The sequence below is a fragment of the Gopherus evgoodei genome, chromosome 6 (assembly GCF_007399415.2).
Source record: "Gopherus evgoodei ecotype Sinaloan lineage chromosome 6, rGopEvg1_v1.p, whole genome shotgun sequence".
Classification (NCBI taxonomy): domain Eukaryota; kingdom Metazoa; phylum Chordata; order Testudines; family Testudinidae; genus Gopherus; species Gopherus evgoodei.
The window spans coordinates 68,179,759-68,204,445 of NC_044327.1; the positions used below are offsets into that span (position 1 = coordinate 68,179,759).

The 24,687-nt window shown below is 40.3% G+C and overlaps 1 protein-coding gene across 8 annotated transcripts in view; it reads left to right on the top strand.

Moving 5' to 3' along the window:
* FBXL17 (F-box and leucine rich repeat protein 17) overlaps window positions 1–24,687 on the top strand; it is a 486,275-nt gene that overhangs the window by 31,599 nt on the left and 429,989 nt on the right. For all 8 annotated transcript variants that reach the window (XR_004000843.1, XM_030565826.1, XM_030565825.1 and 5 more), the window contains one exon: window positions 548–679. Coding sequence is in view for 7 of the 8 variants with exons in the window: in XM_030565826.1 (XP_030421686.1) it covers window positions 548–679 (132 nt within the window). In the remaining variant the exon portion in view is untranslated. The remainder of the gene's footprint in view (window positions 1–547; window positions 680–24,687) is intronic.

Below are 24,687 nucleotides of genomic sequence, written 5' to 3' on the forward strand. Positions count from 1 at the left end.
GCTTAAGGAAGATTAGAATTAATGAAGATATATTTGAAACTGGTATTTACAACAAAATTATATATTAAAACAAATGTGTTGGAATTGGTGTGGGGCTCAATCATCCTGGGCTGCTCAAAGTTGTCCTATCAGAAATCTGGTTTTCCTAGGCAATGTTGTAAACTCCTTCTTACAGAGCAGCAAAGAATCCTGTGGCACCTTATAGACTAACAGACGTTTTGGAGCATGAGCTTTCGTGGGTGAATACCCACTTCCTCAGAAAGCTCATGCTCCAAAACGTCTGTTAGTCTATAAGGTGCCACAGGATTCTTTGCTGCTTTTACAGATCCAGACTAACACGACTACCCTCTGATACTTGACTCCTTCTTACAGGTTCTTCAGTTGCATCAGACTACAGGAACACAACAATCATTTTTTCTTGTTTGTGAATAGTACTAGTGTATTTTCCAGATAAGCATATGCTTCAAAAACATGCTACAAGTAAGTTCATATTCTTGTATGTTTGCTGTTTTTCTTTAAGTATTAACATTAATTTATTTACTTGCAGCTGGGCTCAAAGTGCAAAGAACTGAAAGACATTCATTTTGGCCAGTGTTACAAGATCTCAGATGAAGGAATGACCATTATAGCTAAAGGATGTCTGAAGTTGCAAAGAATATACATGCAGGAAAACAAATTAGTAAGTACTTGCTGAAATATATGTAGTTTTAAAAATGCTCATGCTGTCCTTTGTCCTATCCTGTTTCCAACTTTTCAGCATCAATATTTTCTTTAGATTTTAATTCTTAATGCTGTTTCTAAATAGCTACTTTTTTGAAGTTGCTAAAACAACTTCTCCCCAATTTGAGGTTTTCAGTTCTCTATAGATAACACAGCTATTGTCTGACAAACTGAATGTCAAAACTCTTTTGGTATGTACTGATAAATCCTCTTGGTGGACAGCATATTTAACATCACTCCAGGTAAGTGTATGTTTTTGCACTTGCATGATCTACCCTACTTTTTTTTTTTTTTAAGCTGCTTCAGTCTAGAAACAGATTTCTTATCAAATGTGTTTAGGCATCATATAGATAAGATAAGAACAGGTCAAGTCCATTCAAAATCTTATACAATAATTAAACACATTGGTAAGAATGTAACAGGAAGTCAGTGCCACTTTCTCTGAAGTTTCAGATGTGTAGATTTTGTAATGCCTGATCGGAAATGCTTGCAAGTACAACAACTTAGTAGTCTAATCTGGAAATGTGAAACTATATTTCACAATCAGGTTCCTGTAGAGCTATGTTCTTGAGATGATAAAAGGCAGATATAACTGTGACAGTAACATTTCTTGAAGAGTAATACAGGGGCTTTTGTGACCTAGATATTGGAGGCCATCTCTGAAGTGACAAGTTGTTACCATCAAAGCCAGCAACTGCTGAAAGCAATAGAGTAGAGAAGGGATCGGCAACTTTTGGCATGCGGCCCATCAGGGAAGTCGGCTGGTGGGCCAGGACAGTTTGTTTACCTGCAGCGTCGGCAGGTTTGGCTGATTGCAGCTCCCACTGGCTGCGGTTTGCTGTTCCAGGCCAGTGGGGGCTGCGGGGTGCGGCATGGGCCAAGGGATGTGTTGGCTGCTGCTTCCCGCAGCCCCCAACGCTACAGAATCCATTTGCGGGGAAAAAGGTGGTGTCCCCTTCTTCCCCCCCCCCCCCCCCGCCCGGCTGTTTTTGGCTTAGATAGTACTCCAAGGAGACACAGAAAAACAAACTCTCCCAGATGTGAAGACTCACAGTTTGTGCATAAAAGCATATGTAGATTTCAATAAGTAGTAACTGCAGTTGTGCACACCAGATTATTTTATGTATATATGACTGCTAAAGAGTGTAACTAGCTGCTATTTGCATAATCACTGTAAATATATGGTTATGCAGTTTCTTGTGTAATTTTACCCTCTGTGTAGCTGTTTATTTTAATTACGGCATCCGTCTTTACCCATTGTATTTTCATATTTCTCACCTGAAATCATAGTCCTTGATTTGTGACAGCCTAACTATTTGCATTAGGGAATTTTCATAAAAACAAGAATTTTTGCTACACAACAATTCAGTTGATTTCTGAAATTATAACTTTCTGTTAGGGTCATTATAGAGTACTCTTCTGAAATTTTAATCCCCTAATAGGGACATTGTAGACAGATTTATCCATCGACTGCTTCCCTCAAATCACACATTCTTTAGCAAAATAATTTTAAAAAATGCAAGACACATAATTTGTATAGACATATCCTTTTTCTTCTTTGCGATTGTTTTATGGACTAAGGCCTTTAGAAAAGGTGTTTTCGTTCTAAAAGTTCTGTTGTGGCTTCAGTTTATAAGATTGCAGAGCAACTCCCTTCTTTCTCTTTCATTGGCTGTTTCTTCTAATATGAAACTATGTAGTAGTAGAGTGCTCCCTGGCGGCTGAGATTGCATGTGGACTCATCTCAGACTTTTAGTTATGTTAAAAAATGAACAAACAAAACCAGAAAGCTTCAAGCTTACTGTGAAAATCTACTCATTAGTAAAAGTTCAGCTTTCATATCAATTTCATAAACAGTGATCACAGTTTAATCTGTGATTCTGCTTCTGTGGGATCCACTCCTTCTTTCAGAATTGTACTCCAGAATCAGAGGTGTCATTTTAAAACCCCAAAATTAGCCGTTTCATTTGCTAAAATAACAGTTGAGAATGTAGATGCAATGTTACCGTGCTTAGTCAGAGAGCTGAATTCTTCTCTGCTCCAGAGCTTGGCTTAATGCAGGGAAGGTGGGGCAACATCAAGGAGCTGGTTGCAGCTCCCTGGTACTCTGCAATCCAGCCCTGGCATAAATTGGAGCTGTTCTTACTTATGATAGTGGCATAAGATGCCTTGCTGATCTTAAGCTAGTGGTGGATAGACATAGTGGAGCTCCACTCCACTTTAAACAGCCCTTTCCCGTGACCAGCTGTGACATACTGTACCTCAAAATAACCTGTACCCCCATATTCACCACTTGTATATGCTTATGATATATATTCGTACAAAGTATGCCTTGTGAGGTACCATTGAAAAGTCATAATCTGACAATTAGTGTCCTATTGAAATGTATGTATCATCATTGTATAAGAAATTGAGATTCTGCCCTAAGTTTGTTATTGAAACATTTGAGTCTCAGAAATGCCCATAGATCAGCTCCTTAAAAATAAGAAAGGAACTGTGAACACAAGACTTACATGTCAAACTTTGTGTACACAAAAGATGTAAGCAAGAAAGTGCATTCATATGAAGGACTGAATGTAGGGAAGATTTTTTTGAGCACCTGCAGGAGAGTATAAAATAAGGGACAATGACATCATCAGCACATCACCACTACCACCATCACAAATACTGAAGGCAACAGGATCATTTGGAAGACAAATACATCATTGAACTGGGGGGAGTGGTCATAACTGGAAAACTTTCTAGTTAGCACAGACTATTGTAGGCTTTTGCATTAAAAAGACCTTATTGCTTTAAATTTGATTTAGCTTGATAAAGTTTAGGAATTAGGCTGCAATTTTATCTTACCAGTTCTGATTTTCTATGCCTATATCACTTATATTCACCTAAAATCTCTTTCTGTAGTTAATACTTATTTTAATTTTTACCTAAGCATGTGTGCTTTTGACTGAAGTTTGAGGAATCTACACATATTACCAAGGTTGGTGCATGTTCATACCCTGAGAAGGAATCACAAACTAATTAATGAGCTTACTCTGATTTGAGGGGTCTTAAACAGTGTAAGATGCACATTTCTGGGGTCCAAGACTAGGACTAACGGTGACACCTGAATATCTCATCTGTAATTCAAGAATGGATGGACGTAGCGCTCTGATATTTGTCTGGGGGTGATTTACCTGCTAGAGGCTGGGGTGAGTAGCCATAGTGGCAGCTCAAGTGGCAAAACGGCATAGAGCACACCAAACTGGTGAGTTAAGCGGGCGGCAAAATCCAACAGTCCAGATTCTACCCTGGGAATGTCACTCTGACCTCCTATGCCAGAGCTGTGGTTGGTGGAGGCAGCACAGCGGCTCCTGTGCCATCCTCCCCCTGGCTTTAGGCTAGCAGCTAATTTCTGTACAGGAGGAATTTATTTGCTGGCCACCTCTAGTCAGAATCCTATGGCCGCTTTGCATCACCTTAGTAGTGCATAGTAGTTGTAGTAGACCAGTGAAGCTACCTCATGTCTGCAGGCAGCCTGAAAAAACACCTGAAAGTGGCGACTTTCCCCACTCTCAGTGGGATTGGGTCTGAAACCTAGTGACCATAGTATAAACATCAGCATTGTTAAGCTTCCTTTCAGATGACTTGAAACTGGCATTTCTCAAACTATGTGGGCAGATCTTGCAAGGGAGCATGGGAATGTGTCACGGGAGGTGTGAGCTGTGTGGTATGTGTGTGAGGGGGTTGATTCTGTCAGCCCAGGTGGCTGGGGCTTGTGCGGAAGGGCGGTGCACACCTGGGTGGTAGGTATAAAGGAGGCAGCCGGACCTCCGCCTCTGTGCTCAGTCTCTTTTTTCGTCCACCCCGTTCCTCACCTGGAGGCAGCTGGACTCTGGCTCTCAGCCCCAGGATGGCATCAGCAGTGCAGAAGTAAGTGTGGCATTGGGGCACTAAGTCTGCTATGAAAAGTGATATTTACAAATATCATTTTCCACATTTCCACCCTTACTTCTGTGTTGCTGCTGGAGCATGCTGCCTTCAGACCTGGGCGCCTGGCCAGCAGCTGCTGGTCTCTGCTCTGCCTTCAGAGCTGGATGATGGTATATGTGCTTGGGGAAGGGGAGAATAAACAACAACAGACACAAAGAAGGGGGCCTGATCAAATAAGATTGCGAACCACCGCTTTAAACAGCTAGGTAATGTGTTCATTCCATGATCACCTCCATACAAATCCCAGCTGCCTCTGATCCAGCAGCCAAAACCTCCATTGCTCCCAACAGCTTTTATAATGCAGTTGTAGGTTGCCAGTTGAATAACTGTAGCATATCAAATGAAAATGTAGGGATGTCTTAAAATTATGTTTGATATCAAAGTAATACCAGAGGTTCTTTAATTTCTTCATTATTCATTTTCATATGTAAACAATTCCTTTCTTTTTTTTTATCCAGAGTCAGTTTAAAATCTTCCAGTTTTGCAGCACTGTTGTGATGTAGTTTTAGGTCCAGCTTGCTGTGGAGTAAATAAGATTTTGCTTATAACAAATTGTTTGGAACAACCAGTGCTATTAGAGCCATCCAGTAGTAAAATCTCCTTTTTTAGAGAGAGGATTGCTTTGCAATGAAATGTGGACCAATGAATACACTTCAGTTGCTTCTTACATTGCAGAGTAACTCCATTATGAGGCTGGTGGGTAAGAACAGGGAAAGAAGAACCTTTTGTTTTTTTTGGTGACTAGCTGTTCATAGCACCAAAAGCATGTGAGGCACCTTACAAAAAAATAAAATAGACAAATTCTTTGCTCTGAACTTCTGACTGTTTAAATGGTGTACAGTAGAACCTCAGAGCTATGAACTGATTGGTCAACCACACACCTCATTTGGAACTGGAAGTAGTAATCAGCAGCAGAGACCTCCCCTTCTCTCCTCCTTCCCCCCCCCAAAAAAAAAACACCCCAAACAAAAAAAGTGTAGTTATGACAGGTTGAATCACAGAAACAGCCTTGGGAGCTGCCAGCTGATGTGCCAAGACTATTTCTGCTCCTGCTTTCCCTGCCAGCACCCTGTCTTGCTGAGCCAGACACGCCCGTCTGGTCCAACACAGACCCAGGATCTGAATTACTTGCCCCTAAGCTGCAGACTTAACTGAAAGCAGCCAACAGAAGTGTTCTTATCTTTAACACTCAGATGCCCGACTCCCAATGGGGTCTAAAACTCAAGTAAATCCGTTTTACCCTGTATAAAATGTATACAGGTAAACTTATAAATTGTTCGCCTTCCATAACACTGATAGAGATGCACAGCTGTTTGCCCCCCTGGGCATTAATACATACTCTGGGTTAATTAATAAGTAAAAAGTGATTTCTATTAAATACAGAAAATAGGATTTAAGTGGTTCCAAGAAGTAACAGACCAAACAAAGTGAATTATCAAGCAAAATAAAATAAAACATGCAAGTCTATGTCTAATACAATAAGAAACTGAATACAGATAAGATCTCGCCCTCAGATGTTTCAAGAAGTCTCTTTCACAGACTGGGTGCCTTCCTAGTCTGGGCACAATCCTTTCCCCTAGTACAGCCCTTGTTCCAGCTCAGGGGTAGGTAGAGCATTCCTCATGATGGCTGCCTCCTTCTCTGTTTCACCCACTTATTTATCTTTTGCATGAGGCGGCAGTCCTTTGTCCCTCCAGGTTCTCTTGCCCCCCCCTTCCCCCATAGATAAGCACTAGGTTAAATATGGATTCCAGTTCAGGTGACATTATTACCCACTTGCCAGCACACACATACAGGAAGACTTACAGGTAAAACAGAACCATCTGCAGTTAATTGTCCGGGTTAATGGGAGGCATCAAGATTCCAATCCGCCCTTAATGGTCCACACTTCGCATAATTACAATAGGCCCTCAGAGTTATATTTCTAGTTTCAGATACAAGAGTGGTACATTTATATAAATAGGATGATCACGCTCTAGATTATAAGCTTTGTAATGATACCTTTTGCATGAAGCATATTCCAGTTACATTAACATTTTCATAAAATCATAGAGTGCAAGTCACAATAGTACTGTGTTAAACTACTAAAAAGGGAAGTTTAAAAAAAAAAAGACATGGTAAGAAAACCTGTTTCTGTGCTTGTTTCATTTAAATTAAGATTGTTTTTTCTTCTGCATAGTAAGTTTCAAAGTTGTATTAAGTCAATGTTTGGTTGTAAACTTTTGAAAGAACACCCATAACATTTTGTTCAGAGATACAAGTATTTCAGAGTTACGATATGATCTCCATTGATGAGGTGTTCCTAACTCAGAGGTTCTGCTGTATTAAGTGAAAGTTACAAACAATAGACAGAGAAAGAAGATGGGAGAAGTTACACTGTCACTTGGTTACTTTGTGTACATGTCTTACTACATATGAAGTATTTTGTTTCTATCCCATTAGAGTGTCGCCTCCTTATTTTTATATTTTATTTAAACAGGAGAGAAAATGCAGGCAAAGCAGGGTGTTTTCCCCACCATTGGGCAATTGTTCAGTCTGATAATGTAGTAAAAAGTAACGAACGTTCCACTCTCCAAGCTTGTTTAGTTGGCTTGATTTTTATAAGTGCTCTGACAGTTTCTGATTTTATAGTAGGGTAAAAACTGACATCTAACTACCTCAGAGTAGTTGAACATAAATGGAAAAACTGTTTTAGAACTAGCCTTTCAAGTTTAACACGTTGGTGTGAGGATATGGTTTTTACTTTGCTGCTGCTGCTATTTGTTTGGCTGGAGCTAATTTCTGCAAGGCAAATATTACATAATTTCAAATGAAATAGTAATGTAGATCAAGGTGGTAGAAGATGAGTTGGTTAATATTCCTCACGCATCTTCCTCCCTCCCCCCAAAAAAGGTGATTAGTAAATTAATGTTCATACTTATAGGAACACTAAATGGAGCACGTTATAATTATCCCTGAAGTCAACAGTACTGAAACCTCTCAAAAAGTGTAAAGTAACAGTATGGCATTGCCACCCTTATTTCTGCAATGCTGCTGGCAGTGGCATTGTCTTCAGAGCTGGGTAGCTGGAGACCCGCTGCTGCTGTACCCTCCCCACTCCACCTCCCTGCAGTAGTGTTCTCTATTTCAGCAATTCTCAACCAGCCATAAGTAGTTTTCAGGGGGTCTGCCAAGCAGGGCCAACATTAGATTCACTGGGGCCCCGGGCGGCCAAAGCCCCACCACCCTGAGTCCTGCCACCTGGTGCTGAAGCCTGAGCAACTTACCTTTGTGGAACCCTCTGTGGCATGGGGTTTGGCTGTTGCCCTGCTTGCTACCCCCTAATGTCGGCTCTGGCTTTTATATGCAGAAAGATAGTTGTGGCACAGGTGGGTCATGGAGTTTTTATAGCATGTTAGGGAGCCTCAGAAAGAGAGGTTGAGAACCCCTGCTCTATTAGGGAACTTGAAATATGGTAACCTGAGCAAAGAATCTAAAGGTGGTCACAATATTATTTTGTGATCTGGACATCCCCCCCCCCCAATAGTCTTGTTGATTCCCTGTTGGGCTGGGACCCTCAGTTTGAGAAACTCTGCTCTTGCTGGATTGTACTGAGCAGCGTGTTATGAGTGTGAGTGGGGTTGTGGTGTTGGTGTGGTGGGTTTTTTTATTTTTTTTCCCTTTCCTTTCCCATAGCAGCCAAGGGACTCAGTCAGTAGGTTAGGTTATAAAATTCATTTTTGTTGCAACTTTGCAGGTACTTGTTCCATAGGTAGTCAGGTTCCTTGATAAAACAGAATTGGAAGCATCTTAAAAGAAGACATCTACTAAAAGAGGAGGAATAGGTTTGGGCACCTAATGGCTGATACAACAAGACAACAGGTCCCCGCTTCCTGATCCATTTAACTCTAGTAAGAGGGAAAGGCAGTGGGGTCCCAGAAATGGTCTGAGAATGGGGTGGGGAGGGAGAGAGCAGTCCTCCACCAAGCAGAGTGGATTACAAAGGAAGCATGACCTGTACTGGTCTGACTTGTTGCCAAATGGTTCCTAGGATGATTCTAAGGATGATCGTGTCCTGCATAGGGATAGTGCCTTGGGCAAGAATATCTCTGAGGACTCTCCAGGCATTCTTGTATCCTTCTGCTGCTATCTTCTGATACTTTACATTTCAGAAAGTGAAGGTTCCGTTACTTGTGTTTGAATTCACTGATTTGCTGGATGTGTCGAGAGATTCCAGAGAGGGCTGGCTGTGGGGGAGCCAGGAAGGTCTATTATAACTGATGCAAGTATGAAAGGCTGGGAAGAGTTCCCTGAGAAAGTCAGTGATTCAGTGGATTTGGTCCTTCTCAGAATGAAAGAAAAACACACATTGTCTGGAAGTGAGACAATAAAGTGTGCTTTTCAACAAATGGCTGAAGCATTGCTGAATGGTCACATCTTGGTAGTGGTGGACAAGACATCAACGATAGCCAGCGTAAACTATCGGGAGTTGGTACAAGGTCAAAGGATCCACAAAAGGAAGTGGCATCATTGATGCAGTGAGCAGAAGGCTCATCTACAGTCTGTCAGGGCTTTGTACATGAAGGGTACCGGCAATATGAAAACCAATTGGCTGAGCAGAAGGAGAATCAATTTGGCGGAATGGAGTCTTCACAATTAATCCTTCTGATTGATCACCAAAACTTTCATAACTCTGATTCTGGATATTTTTCTATGTAAAGCAAACTGGAAGGGTCACCAATACTTTTCAAGTGAGAGACAGCCAGGAGCCACAGGTGCATGTGTCCTGTCAAAGGGCTTACTTTTTGCTTTTCCCACAGTGCCCATCATTGCCAAGGAAAGTCAAAAGATCAGGAAGGAGGAACAGACGTGATTTTAATGGCTCCCCATTAGCCCAGGAAGTCTTGGTTTGCTGACCTCATGAACATAGAATCATATGGTTAGAAGAGACCACAAGGGTCTTCTAGTCTAATCCCCTGCCAAGGTGCATGATTTGTTGTGTCTTAACCATTCAAGACACATGGCTATCCTGCCTCCTTTTGAAAAACTCCGGTGAAGGAGCTTCCACAACTTCCTGAGGCGGTCTATGCGCTATTGTCCTATGTTCTTACAGTTAGGAAGTTTTTTTTAATTGAGATTTAATCTAAATGTGCTATGCTGTAGTTTGAACTCATTGTCTCTTGTCCTGCCCTCTCTGGTAAGAGAGAGAGAACTTTTACTCCATCTTTTTTATGGCAACCTTTCAAGTATTTGAAGACTTCTATCATGTCTTCCTCCCCTCCTCCCAACTCCTCTTTTCCAAACTAAACCTGCCCGTTCCCTTAGCCTGTGCTCATATGATTTACATTTGATCATCTTTGTCGCTTACCTCTGGATCCTTTCCAGTTTCTTAAATTCTTTCTATACATCGGTGGCCAAAATTGGACACAGTACTCCAGCTGAGACATAACCAGCGCCAAGTAGAGAAGTGCTGTACAATTGCATTTTTTATTTTTATTTTTGTGCAACAGCATGACATTGCTGAATCATGTTTTGAGGTCATGATCCACCACAATTCCCAGATCCTTCTCAGCAATGCTGCTCCCAAGCCAGTTATTCTACATTCTGTATTTATGCATTTGGTTTTTCTTCCTTAAGTGTAGCGCTTGACATTTCTTTGTTGAATTTCATTGTGTTGCCTATAGCCCAGTTCTCATACAATTTATCAAGATCCCTCTGATTTGTGACTCTATACTCTAAAGGTTTGGCAACCCCCACTGGATTTGTCATCTGCAAATTTGATCTGTATGCTCTCTCTACAGTAACTTCTCACTTAAGGTTGTAGTTATGTTCCTGAAAAATGTGACTTTATGTGAAATAAGCGAATCCAATTGCCCCATAAGAATTAATGTAAATGAGGGGGAGGGGGTTAGGTTCCAGATAAAATTTTTTTTCACCAGACAAAAAACTATACACACAGAGTATAATTTTTAAACAAACAGTTTAATACTGTACACAGCAATGATGATCGTGAAGCTTGGTTGAGGTGGTGAAGTAAGAAAGTGGGATATTTCCCAGGGAATGCTTTACTGCTAAATGATGAACTAGCATTTGGCTGAGCCCTCAAGGGTTAACACATTGTTAATGTAGCGTCACACTCTACAAGGCAGCACAAATGGAGGAAGGGGGGAGAGCATGGCAGTCAGACGCACACACAGCCTGTGGGGGGGGGAGGAGAGGAAAATGCACGTTGCCCCTTTAAGTATGTTGACCTCAGTCTAAGTAAGTTGCCTCCTTTTAAAAAAAAAAATAAAAAAAATAAAAAAAAAATCAAGAAGTAGAGACAGTAGCTGTGGCCAGCAAGCTCTCTCTGTCCTGAGCCCTGTCATAAGAATGGCCGCATTGGATCAGACCAAAGGTCCATCCAGCCCAATATCCTGTCTACCGACAGTGGCCAATGCCAGGTGCGCCAGAGAGAGTGAACCTAACAGGTAATGATCAAGTGATCTCTCTTCTGCCATCCACCTCCACTCTCTGACAAACAGAGGCTTCCTTACCCATCCTGCCTAATAGCCATTAATGGACTTAACCTTCATGAAGGTTATCTAGTTCTCTTTTAAACCCTGTTACAGTACTAGTCTTCACAACTTCCTCAGGCAAGGAGTTCCACAGTTTGACTGTGCGCTGTGTAAAGAAGAACTTCCTTTTACTTGTTTTAAACCTGCTGCCCATTCATCTCATTTGGTGGCCGCTAGTTCTTATATTATAGAAACGAGTAAATAAGTTTACTTTATTCACTTTTTCCACACCACTCATGATTTTATATGCCTCTATCAGATCCCCCCCCTTCGTCTCTTCTTTTTCAAGCTGACAAGACCTAGCCTCTTTAATCTCTTCTCGTATGGGACCTGTTCCAAACCCCTAATCATTTTAGTTCCCCTTTTCTGAACTTTTTCTAATGTCAGTATATCTTTTTTGAGATGAGAAGACGATGTCTGTATGCAGTATTCAAGACGTGTGTGTACCATGGATTTATATAAGGGCAATAAGATTTTCTCCATCTTATTCTCTATCCCTTTTCTAATGATTCCTAACATCCTGTTTGCTTTTTTAACTGCCGCTGCACACTACGTGGATGTCTTCAGAGAACTATCCACAATGACTCCAAGATCTCTTTCCTGATTTGTTGTAGATAAATTAGTCCCCATCATATTGTACGTATAATTGGGGTTATTTTTTCCAATGTGCATTACTTTACATTTATCCACTTTAAATTTCATTTGCCATTTTGTTGTTGGGCATGAGTAGGGTGGAGGGGGACACTTTGACATCAGCCCTCCTATTCTCCCCTCCCCTGCACAGCAAGCAGGAGGCTCCTGGGAGCAGCTCCAAGGCAGGAGCAGCACGTGGCAGTGGGGGGAGGGACAGTTGAACTGCCAACAATTGGTAGCCAGCTGGGCAGCTGCTGCACAGGGAACTTAGGGGAGTTGGGAGCTGATAGCAGGGCTGCGGGTCCACCCTGGTTCCAAGCCCCCACTAGCTAGCTTCAACAGACTGTTCTTCCTGCAAGCAGTGGACAAAGCAGGCGGCTGCCAAACAATGTTATGAGGGACCATTGCACAATTTTAAATGAGCATATTCCCTAATTGATCAGCAATGTAACAAAGAAACAACGTTAACTGGGACGACTTTAAGTGAGGAGTTACTTTACATCCAGGTTATTAATAATGGTGTCTCCACTGACGTGTTGTTCCTGAATCCAAGTCTGGTTTTATTATCTGATGGTCTAGTTTTCCCCCAGAATACAAGAAGATAGCAGCCTGGCATTTGCAAGCAAGTTTCTAAAATGAAAGGGTTGTTCAGCTTGTCTTATTGAAACTCTGTTGGCATCTAAGAGAAAATCAATAAATGGGGCTTAGTTTAGGATATGCTCTAGCTTCAAACCTTGGTGCAGAGGGAGATGGGTTCAGCATCATGTGTCTCATGTTGGGAATTTTTACAGGATAGTTTTGTTCTCAGGTTACAAGCTAATCATTTGAGTATACGTTTCTGCACTGTGGCAATTCTGAGTGTATCCAGAAAATCTTCCATTTTCCACGTTAGGACTTATGTTGCTTCATTAGGACAATTGAGCTACTGTGTTGCCCTACAGCTCATAGAAATCTGTCTTGGGATTTGAACATTGTGCTCAGTGCCTCAGTGCAGGTACCTTTTGAAGCTATGAAATCAGTTTCATTGTAATATTTGACTATCAAAATGACCTTTGTGATCACTATCACCTCAGCAACAAGGGTGTCCGAGCTGGAAGCATTAACAGCTAATCCATCCTGCTACATTTTCCACAAAGATAAGGTGGTTTTGAGTGGATCCCACCTTTATTCCAAAAGTGAAATGTGGTTTTTTGTTTTTTAAATCAAACTCAGGAGATATCATTGCCTTCCTTTTTGTCCAAATCCTTTTCATCCAAAGGAGAATCTATGGCATTTGCCGATTGCAAAGTAGGTCTTAAAGCTTTATATTAAAAGAACTGAGACTATAAGGAAAGGAGGTGCAAAGGCATCTAAACCATCTGTGTCATGTGAATATGCTGGCTCATTGCTGAGGCATATGGAGCAAAAAGAGTCAATCCTCCAGACAGGCACAAGGCAGCGTCATAGACTGAGAAAATATGGGAACCCTTGCAATGAAATCTGTAAAGCTGCAACTTGGTCATCCTTCCATAGTTTACCAAGTTTGCAACTAGTTTTTCCTCTGTTTTCAGCTGATGCAGCCTTTGGCAGGCAGGCCCTGCTCAGTGTGGTGTGACTGCTTAGAGTAAGGGAGTCTTTTATCTCAGTGATGTTACTTTGTTCCCCGATGAGAAGATCTCACACAGAGGATCTATGGTCCTAGCTCTGAAAGACTGGGAGAATTTGTGGTTGTGTACCTGAAAAAATTGCCTCATTTGACAGAATAGGACCATAGATCTAGCCCTCCCTGAAAAAGGTAACTAATGGTTAAAGTTATATGCAGTAGTTAAAACAGGGGTCGGCAAACTATGGTATGTGTGCCAAAGATGGCATGCAAGCCGAGTCCTGCTGGCTGCTGCTGTAGGACAGGCTCCGCCTGCAGCCAAGCTTCCCCCTCTCCTGCCTTTTCCCCCAGCGTGTTGCGTCGAGCCTCGCCTCCTCTCCCTCCCTGCCGCTGATGGCCCTTGGGAGGGAGGGGAGAAGAATAGCCCCAGAGCCCTCCCTGCTTAGACGGGTAAGGAGATGGGGAAAGGAGGCAGGAGCGGGGCGTATCTCTCCAGCTTTCTGCTGTGAGCCACTCAGGGCAGGGGGCTGGGAGCACCCCCTTGATCCCAGCCCACGCCCCCCAGCCCTCTGCCCTGACCCCTGCACTCCCCTTGCATCCCCCCCACGACCCCATCCCTGATTCCTGCACCCTCCACACATACCCAGGCCTCTCACATCCCATGCCCCGTCTCCTGCACCTCCTCACGCCCGCAGCCCTTTGCCCTGACCCATGCACCCCAGCTCCCTGCATCCTGCTCACGACCCCATTCCTGACTCCTGCACCCTCCACACATACCCAGCCCTCCCACCCCATGCCCTGACTCCTGCACCCCCTCACATGCCCCCACACCCCCTGCCCTGACTCCACTCCCCACACATATCCAGTCCCCCCACACACCATGCCCGACTCCTGCACCCTCTCCCCCCCAAACCCCCTGCCCTAACTCCTGCACTCCTCACATATACCCAGCCCCCCCACATCCCCACCTTGAGCACCACATGGGAGCTCCTACACCCCCCCCCCACGTTCCCACCTGCCCCAAATGGGAGCTGCCCAGTTAAGCACTCCAGACCCAAACCTTCTGCCCCAACCCTGAGCCCCCTCCCTCATTCTAGCTTCTGGCCAGACCGTGCACCCCCACCCTCAGCTCAGTGCAGAGAGAGAAAGAGGAAGAGAATGGGCCAGAACCAGGGAGAAGGTAGGTACCCACTCTGTGTGGGCAGGGCCAGGACCCCAGGCTGGCAGCGGGCTGAGTGGGGCCAGCAGCCGGGATCCTGGCTGGCAGGAGCCAGCGGACAGAACCCCAGACCAGTAGCGGGCTGAGCAGCTCAGCCTGGTGCTGGTGTGGGGTGCCGGCCTCGCTCAGCCCGCCGCTGGTCTGGGGTTCTGGCTGCCGGCCCCTTGCCAGCTGGGGTTCCAGCTGCTGGCCCTGCTCAGTCCACTGCCAGCCTAGGTGAACGGAATCCCAGGCCAGGAGTGGGCTGAGCAGGCCGGTGGCGTAAGATCAGCAGTTTAATTTGATTTTAAATGAAGCTTCTTAAACATTTTGAAAACCTTTGTTTACTTTACCTACAATAGTAGTTTAGTTATATTGTATATAGACTTAGAGAGAGAAACCTAAAAAACACTAAAGTTAAAGTGAATAAATGAAGACTCAGCACACCACTCCTGAAAGGTTGCCGACCCTGGCCTTAAAATCTCTTCTTGTTCATAATGTTCTCTTTTTTGCAAGGTGCTGGTTGGGGATGGTCAAGAGATTAGTGTTTTGTTTTGTGGTGCAGAATCTAGAGGGGCTAGCTTTGGAAGCATCTAAGAACTGAGGGGGTCTTTGGAAAGTGGGGGCTAGTTCCTTACCAGTTTTCCAATCAGCTTTGCTTCTGCCTTCTATGGCTACTGGAAAGGAAGATTTTTTTTTTCCTTCAGCTAAGCAACGAGCAAGTCTCCCACTACTTCCTACCAGTGTACATAATTGTGGTATGTGTAATTTTAAATACTTATTTACTAGTACACTAGAGACTATACTGAAATATACTTTTAAAAGGTAACATGGTTTTAGTATGAAACTTCACTAAGGTACTCCAGTAGATCTTTGCTGAGAAGTGGAATGATACACTTTGTGAGAATTATTATATTATGTGAATTAGCCAAGTGAGGCACTAGTGTGGTAGTGATCTCCAGAACATGGGCACTTTATTGGAAAGTTGTCCTCTCTTGAGATCAATATTTTGCTCTAATTGTTGTGGAATCTATGATTTTGCACTTAGGGTGCAAAGATGTGAAATAGTTAAGTGTATTAGAGGAAAACTGAAAGGCCAGCAAAGCTTTTGTCCCAGCTACGGTCTGATCCTTTGCTTATTACTATACATGAAAATCCTTGCCTTTTGATCCAGTTAAGAAGTTTCTATTTTTGAAATATGTTTTTTATGGGGGGGAAAAAAACCCTCTTGTTAATATTTCAAAGAAAAATATCCATGTTCCTTGGATTTTTGGTTAAATATATTGTGTATAGCAGTTCAAGTGCTTTTAACCAATGTTAAATATTTAATTTCTGATAGTTCTCTGTAAATATCCTAGTACTAAATACACATCTTTACTTTGTGAATTGCCCTTTAGGTGGCAGTATTGACTTTTTGTAGATGGCAGTAACAGGAGTTTGTGTCCTTAGTATAACAATAATGAAATGCCAGTACACAAGCAGTTTTTAAATACTGTACTGATACTGCATGTTGCAATATCCTTTTTTCCTGTCATATACAATCACTGGATGATGATCTGTTTGTTTCTTTTAAAAGCCATTTCAAAATATGTTGATAGTGAGCACATAACAGACCATTTGACCTACAGTATTTAAATCGTGCAATACAGATAGGCATATTTTAGTTGCAATTTTTTAAAAAAGCTTTGCTTTTTAAATATAGGTTATTGCTTTGTTTCCAGAAATGTCAGCAAAGAACATAATGAAATTTTACATTATAAAGTAAAGTTAATCATGTAGGATAGCAAACCTGTCCAGGCAAGGAATATATGGAGTAGCAAATAAATGTGCGGAGGCTAAACATCACGCATACTAAGGGCAACTTTGGAGAGAAACAACTATTGTTCCTTGATTAGACTTTTGCCCTGTCTTGAGGTCATATGTCTGTATTGTGAGTTGTGAAAGGTATGAGGCTGATGGTTGCTTATTGAGCACAAAGATCACATCTTCTCAGGATAATGGGGTATTTGGGAATTCAGCCTAAAGAGGATGGAAATCTCCATGGAAGAACTGACATGCTATCAATAATCAACAGCTAGCTTAAGGTGGTACCTCAGGAAATCGGAGGAAATCCTGACTAGAATTGTATTGTTCCTGTTCAAAATAAAAAAACTCTGAATGAGATTAATTTTATTTTATATCTTTTTCTATGCATGCACATTTCTCTGTGTGTATTTTTTATGTACCGTATTATATGTCCTGTATAATACAAAATAAAAACTAAAGCTCTTTGAAAATGTATCTGAAGAACTATGTTAGGTTATTTTTTCAAGTCTAATATACCTTAAACAAATCCTATTTAACTCCTTGCTGTCAGGGGAGTCAATAGCTCCTTAATAGTTAGCACTGTTGCATCTCAGGTGCCTCCTGCTCTAATGTTATAGTAACATTTTTTCACATTGCATAGTTTGTTCAAAAGGTATTTTGGTATGTGCAGGAGGAAGATATCGCTTACAATGGAGCAAATCTTTTCATGTACATTGTCACTGTTTGTTTTTCATCATCTTTAATAAATTAACTTAGTACTTAGCCCCAATATTACTTTTCAGAATTCTAACAGCTTTATCAAGCAAACAAAGCTTAAATAAAGTGAAATATATATATTCAACTCTAAAATAAATTTAGTGCTTTTGAAACATGCTAGATTGACAGCACTGGAAACTGAAGTCCTCTTTTTGTCCACTGAACAGGTACAACGTGAGCAGCAGCAGTGCAAGCTTCTCGACACTGCCCCACCCCTGTGCTGCAAACCCTGACCTAGAGGATTCCTCTAGGATGGGTAAGAGAGTATTTCAGTCTCCATGCTCGTTCAATCATTACTGTGGCTACCAATGAGAGGCCCCTTTTGTGATAGTTGATAGCATCAAGAACCGGACTGAAGCCACCAGCTCGTTTTACATTAACCACCGAACATCTGTCAATGATGATAACTTCAGTTACAACAGACCTGGGCCATTGATAGAAAAGTGAAAGGCTCCATGTCCCATTGCCAGTCCTCTGAGTCTAATTTTATACACACACACACACACACACACACATACACACACAAAATGATTGCTACTTTGTTATACTGTACAAAAAAGTGTACAAATTATAATTATTTTGTAAGGTTAAAGGTAGCCATTTAAAAATTGTACGATATAAAGTTTAAGGGCCACGATTTAAAACTTCAGTTACGTAATTGTACTACTTTGTACACTGCAGACACTGCCTTTAAGTTGAAGAGGTTTTTAATGGCTTATATGACTTTGTCGTTATACGATGTTTCATACAGTATTTTTTAGCAACTAAGCAATTTAAATTGTAATATGTATCAGCTTGTGCATTGTATCTCCATTCTTTTTACTATATTAATTATGTTTTCAGTGCTCTGCTAGGTAATAAATGGTAGATTAATTGAATAAGAAATGGTTCTACCTAATTTTATAATTTTCAAATCGCTAAATTTAAGTTATCAGATACATTTTTGTATAAATTTATAATTTAGACATTTGATATTTATTAATAAAACAAGTATAGGCTACTGAATATCATTTGTGTTGTTTATTCAGGTGTCAACTCATTGCAACATTCCTGGCTATAAATATTTCAGATATACATAAAAAACTTGGTGCCTATACAGGAGCTGTGCAATATTGCAAATTAATATAACAGAAAAGATTACGTTCAGTAGAACTGGTTTTATGGTTTAGATAAGATGGAATTTAAAATGTGATGAATACAAAGCACTGGTAAAAGCTATGTCTATGTTTTGGTCAAATTGTAAATGTGGTGTGATCCTGAATATTCTGCCATGAACCATGCATATATTTTGCATACAGTTGCATAGATTCAGTGCTTGTATTAATTATTGTTGACAGAAGACTTGCCAGTCATTAAAATGCAGGCACATTAGCACTACATAAACTTGTACATGTTAAATTCAATAATGGGTTCTAGTTTTAAAATTCTTTATATCTTACTATATCATTCATAGCGTAATGAGTGGCGTTGAAATGGAAAATTTCAAAACTTAAAGCTCAATGAGAGCTAAATCCTGCTTGACCTGAGTAATCTAATGGAGTCCTACATTGTAATTTAAATTAATTCTGCAGGTAATGGGACTAATCAAGTGTGTAAGGTGGAAGAGGTTTGTCCCTGTTTTTATAGAACATATGTTTTATTTTTATAAAACATCCTATTGACCTTTATTGTAATAGGAAGCTAAAATGTAATTAGTAGTTTATTTAAAAATAAAATCCTAAAATTTCATTATTGCTGTGTTGTGTGTGTGGTGTGGTGTGGTTTTATTTTTCTTTTCTGTTTTTTGTTTTTTTGGTAATTTGAACTGTTGGCTTTTATGGATCAAGGAGAAATGCTAGCAAAATTAAACTAATAGAAAGGTTGTGTTAAGCAAATCTGTTCCAAACCAGGGCATCACTATTGTTAGAACAGTTATTTTACAGAAGCTAAATATTTTACTGAAGAATATTTGTAAAGTGCAAAGTATTTATCTGGAAGATCCACAGTCACCATTTTTGTGAGATTTATTACTAAAATGACCAGAAAGAAATTATTACAAAAAACACCAAACTATCCGAGCAGGATAATTCAACATTGTTTAACAGGTTTGTGCATTATGTAATGGACATCATACATCTTTGGATAATCTCAAGTATAGGTATCTTGCTTTTAATATAAATACCATCAGAAAATCTGCCCCAAGCTAGATATGGAGCCCCTTTGATTGCTTGAACATATGCATTTAATTATAACCCAGGTCAGGGATGATCAAGTCATTACATTTTACAGTTATATAAAATGAGAATTCTGTAGTATTAGTGTGACAAAAGGGGGTTTCCGCAGGTACATATGGTTAGGTAAGAAGAAAGAATCTTTTAGCATTTCTGAAGTACTTGTTATCTTTAAAGCACTGTACAAACAGTAAACCTCTGAATAAGCCCCATGACCTAGCTAAGTGTTATCTCCATTTTATGAATAGCAGATAAATGAAACACAGAGGCTGAGACCTATGAGAAGCCACACAATGAATCAGTGGCAGAGCTGGGACTAGAACTCCTGATTTCATTCTATCCTGGCTTGTCTAGTCCCTTGGAGCATTTACCTACCTGTAAAAAGGTAGGGGCAAATTTTTTCTAACTTGGGAGCCCACAATTAGGCACCTACATAAAAATGACCTGGTAATTCAGAGTTGCTCAGCACCTAGAGCTTCCACTACAATAATTTTAAAAAACAGAAACCACACACCACTGTGGGAGAGACAATGCTTAAAATCGATCCATTTTTACTTCAGTGTCTAACTATAGACTCCCGAGCTTGAAAAACTCGATGCTAGCTCCTTATATCACAACTAAATTAAATAAAGAAATTTTCAGGTATTTCCTTTTAGTGTAACCATACCTTGTAGTTGGAGACCACTGAAAAACGCTAATTATTTGCAATTCCACATTTACACAGTCGTAATCTTGACCTGTTTTGTATTGCTAAAATTTCTCAGCAACTCACTTAAAGGTGAGCAATGAATCAAAACAGTTAATGTTACTTCCAGTGAGCTGTAGTGCCTTCTGATGAAAAGAGATCACAGGTATGATGCTGTGAAGCAAGTCCTAATAACTGCTGGTATCATTTCTTTAAAATGGTAGCAATTTGCATCCATCAAAGATAATATAAAATAGACTTTTTATATGAACAAAACACAGACGAGATTATGCCAAACGTCTTCCTACTTAAATCAAGCAGTTCCAACAAATACCAGTAAACATAATTTAACCTAGCTTCACAAAGCTAAAAGGATCTTGTATTCTCTGTTTTCTCAAGCGGACTTCAGTGATTTCTGTTCCCTCAAAGGAGATATTGATTTTCACCATAAGTAGTTCAGAGTTTGGGAGTATAACAGTGCTACGTCATGTTCCATAGTCTATCAAATGCCTTCTTTAGTGGAAGAAACATCTACAAATTCTCTCCATCAATGCCAGTATAGTGCACCTATCACCGTAATAGCTGAGCACCATGTGTAATCATGACCTTTTTGATTTTATGTTTGGAGATGATTTTAGCACAGTTACTACTGCATGATTGGTCACAGGTAACATTGTTGGCATATGCACAGTAGAGGCCACGGACTGAATGGGCATGGAGACTGAACTATTCTGTTTTGTTTTTAGAGGTAGTTCCTCCTAAATCAAGGTTAAACCTCTTCGCTTCTTTTCTCCACTGTTACGAGCAACAGAACCATCTGTCACCCAGGTTTACAATCTTGTGTTCCTATTTCATGCTTCACTTTCCTTCTTGCCAGGCTTCCAGGTTGTTACTATGTTTTGCCACTTCAGCAACACACAATCTTTCCTGTGCTGTACAGGTCAAAACCCCAGTCAAACACTGCCATAATTACTGTAACCTCTACTTTGGCCTTTCTATCCACATTAGTCTTCATTAGTTTGCCCAAATATACAGCTGCTAAATTATCTCCTGTTTATCAGGCCATGTTGCTTCATTCTTCAAATCCCTTTGCAGACTTACCTTTTACTTGTCATTTCAAAATTCTTGTCCTTGTCTGCAAAGCCATGCACAACTTCATGCTGGATTCCATGTCAGATTCCATTTCTTGCCATGCCACTGCTCAATGATTGTAGCTTTGTCTCTTTTGCTGATTTCTCCCACTCCTCCCTTTTGCCTTCTTCCATGGTCCCCCATGCCAGCATCAACATGCCAGACACATTGCCTTTTTTGCTGTTTTCACATCCCTCCTACAGATTGTTTTGGTGTGAAGTCTTTGACTCCTAATCTGTGTCAGTCTGTCCTCTCCACCCCAATATTGTAGAAGAGGGATACATATATATAAAAGTAAAATTGGAATATCTTTCTCTGGGTTTCATAGTGAGATTGGTTCTGATTGTTTACCTTTATAAACACTTGAGATGTAGAGATTCTGTACTTATTTTGTGCAGCATTAGAATGTGATAGTGCGTGCCAAATAATAAGACCTGTTAGGGAATTGGGGGAAAGATTGCATTGCCAGTGTCCCATGCCCTACTTATTTTGTAGATAAATTAGGAGAACCAACTCTGTGTAATAGAAGAAATACTTGTTTACTGTGCAGAACTGGTTAAATGTCTGTTCCTAGATGACTTCAGTGTTTGAAAAGAGTGAACTACTGTAATTACTCACTTACAGTAAAATGCAATAAAAATGATCAAAGGGGAAACAAGTTGCTTTTTAATCTATTCACTTGTTTCTTGGTCTTGTGTGAACTTTACTTTTGTTCTATGTGCCTAATCAAAAAAAAAGTATGTTTTGAATTATTTATGAGCTGTACAAAGATACAGACGAAAAGAGAAATTAAGACTTTGGAAGGGTCAGTGAAAACTTGCTTCTGTTAATATTTTTGTGATGCTCCAAAATATTTAGTTTGATGTGACAACTAATTATTTTATTTTAGTATTGGTATTGGAGGGCTAATAGCAGTAGAAGTAACAATAACCAAACTTAGGTACTTTTAAAATCTTTAAATGGTTGGTTGAGAATAAAATAAAAGCTATTGTCAAAGTTATTTTTAAATTAGTTTGAATTTGTGACTGACAAAGGTGAAACACAAAATATTAATGGTTGCCCGGTTATACAATTCATTAGGCTTTTGTTTTTTTCTTCTGGCTTGGATTCAAATGTTGATCAGATAGGTTAAATTTAATGTTCGGTCTTTATCCCTCAGTAGATGTTTGTTCAGCATAAAATATACAAACTTTGGTACATTTGACTTTACATCTCTAAAATAGTTCATCCAGACTGAAGAGAATTATAGTTTGTAACTTTTTAACTACTGTGGTGATTGTTCTGTAGTGCAATCACTGATAGGTACAAGGATATAAACAGCCCAGCACTGAGAAGGTTGTGCAGAAGACATATTACAGCAGCAGCAATTTTGATTGTCTCATCCAGACCTCCTCTTGCAGCTTCCAGGGTGTATAAACTGCAGTGGCAACTCACTCTTTTAAAAACAATTCTTACTGGTACTAAGGGAGGTGTAGTCATAGTTCCACTATTACCCCTTCCTGCTCCATTTGTAAATGCTGGTGCCAGCACCTTTTTTCATGAAACGGTAGCTTTTCATCTAGGCCACTCTGCACTGATATTGCTTGTGCCTCTTTCTTCCTGCAGCCTTCCTTTTGTATCCACGTAGGGCTAGCCAATGCGTGAACCACTTAAGGCAGGTCTTTTTGCACTACCAAAGTCTGCTGTGTTCATAACTTGTATGCAGTTGTAAGTTGTTTCAATGGTGCACAAGGCTCACCCACTGCTTCAGCAGGTTATTCTGCACCATTGTAGTATATACAGTGATGAAATATTAATATTTTAAGGGTGAGTTTTTAATGAAATTGTCTGAATGTTTTGTGTTGAAAAAAGACGATACTTAACATTGAAATGTTATTTACATGTTTAAAACACTGTGTGATATTAACAGCCATCAAATTATTTAGTGACTGTATACATAGAGCAACAAAACATGTTTCATCCTTTATATGTTATGGAGTAGTTTAACTTGAAGCTCTTGTAAACAAATTAAATCCAGTGTTCTAAACAATATATCACCTATATAGTTTCCATTAAGATATCTGACATGAGAAAATGTAGAGCATTTCTGGTGTGGACAGCTTTTTGGGGAATTTTGGCTTCCATAGTGTGTTATGCATTCCTGAGGAACTTGAAGTACCAACTGCTTCAGATATCTTATATTATAGATTTTGAATGAGTTACAGTAGATAATATGTGCTGACATTTATTTATGTATTTATGTAATTGTCCTCATCATTTAATAGAACCATGAGTTGAAGTCTTGTGCTTATGAGTGATAGTTTGAAACTATTGAAGCTGAAAAGAACGATGCTTTACCTCTTGCACTCGGGTGATACTTTTCTCCAGATAAAAAGTGTTTGGCATAATCTACATTGCCAGAAATGTGCTGAATGTGAGAGGTATTGAAGTGGTACTTAATGTGGTACACCTGAATTTCTTTTTATAATAGTTGTCACTGATGAGTAGCATTAAGTAGCATTGGAATCTGGTATAAAATTATGGTAGGTGTGTTAAGATTGTGGAAAGGGGGTTTAGAATCTGGGGGGAAGTGGGAGGAAGAGGGAGAGAATGGTAGGTATGCAGCTAAGTGTTGCTGAACTGCAACGACAGTGTTCCCACTCGTGGTTCTCTGTGGCAAACTAAAAGCCAAGAGAGATTTTAGTGCTTTTGAGGAAACAGCAATTTGTTATGAAGTAATAGTTTTAGTGAATATGCGTATCAGATGGTACAATGTTTCTTTACTGATGTGGGAGTGGGGATGGTTCTGCTCCCCAGCTGTTTTGAAAGCTCATCTGTGGTGTGTGTGAGGGTACTTCCAAGCTTAAATTTTGGTTGGCTCTGCAGACAACTACAGGGCATTTTCGCCACATATGGCAAGTCTGGAAGGACAGCATGACCATCTCTGACAGCTGTAGCTACCTGAATCTTTCCTGCAAATCTTTTGGGTGTTAGGATGGTGGACAGGAAGTAGGGAATTAATTGTTAATGTATCATGCAAATGTCGATATTTTGTCTTTTTTCCCTTGAAGCCCTCTATTTCTGGATCACTTATTCACCACAGGAATGGTGAGGAATTTTATGAGCTACCAGTTATGATTATTATTGGATAAAGTTGTACTTGGAACCTTTCAAACAATCAGGGCTGAGGTGCAGAGAGGCAGAGTTGGAATGCAATTAGCTAGGAAGGGGAAAAATAATTCAAAGACTCTTAAAAAAAATCCCAAAACTATCCATAATTAATATTTGTATATGCAAAGACCTTGTTAAGATGGGCTCAGTCTTAAGGTTGTGAATTATTCCTTAGTTAGAAGACATTTAGGCTATATCTGCACTACCACTTCTGTCAATATAATTTATGTTTCTCAAAGGTGTGAATAAGCCACTCCCCGGAGTGAAATAAGTTACACCGACCTAAGCACCAGTATGGACAGTGTTAT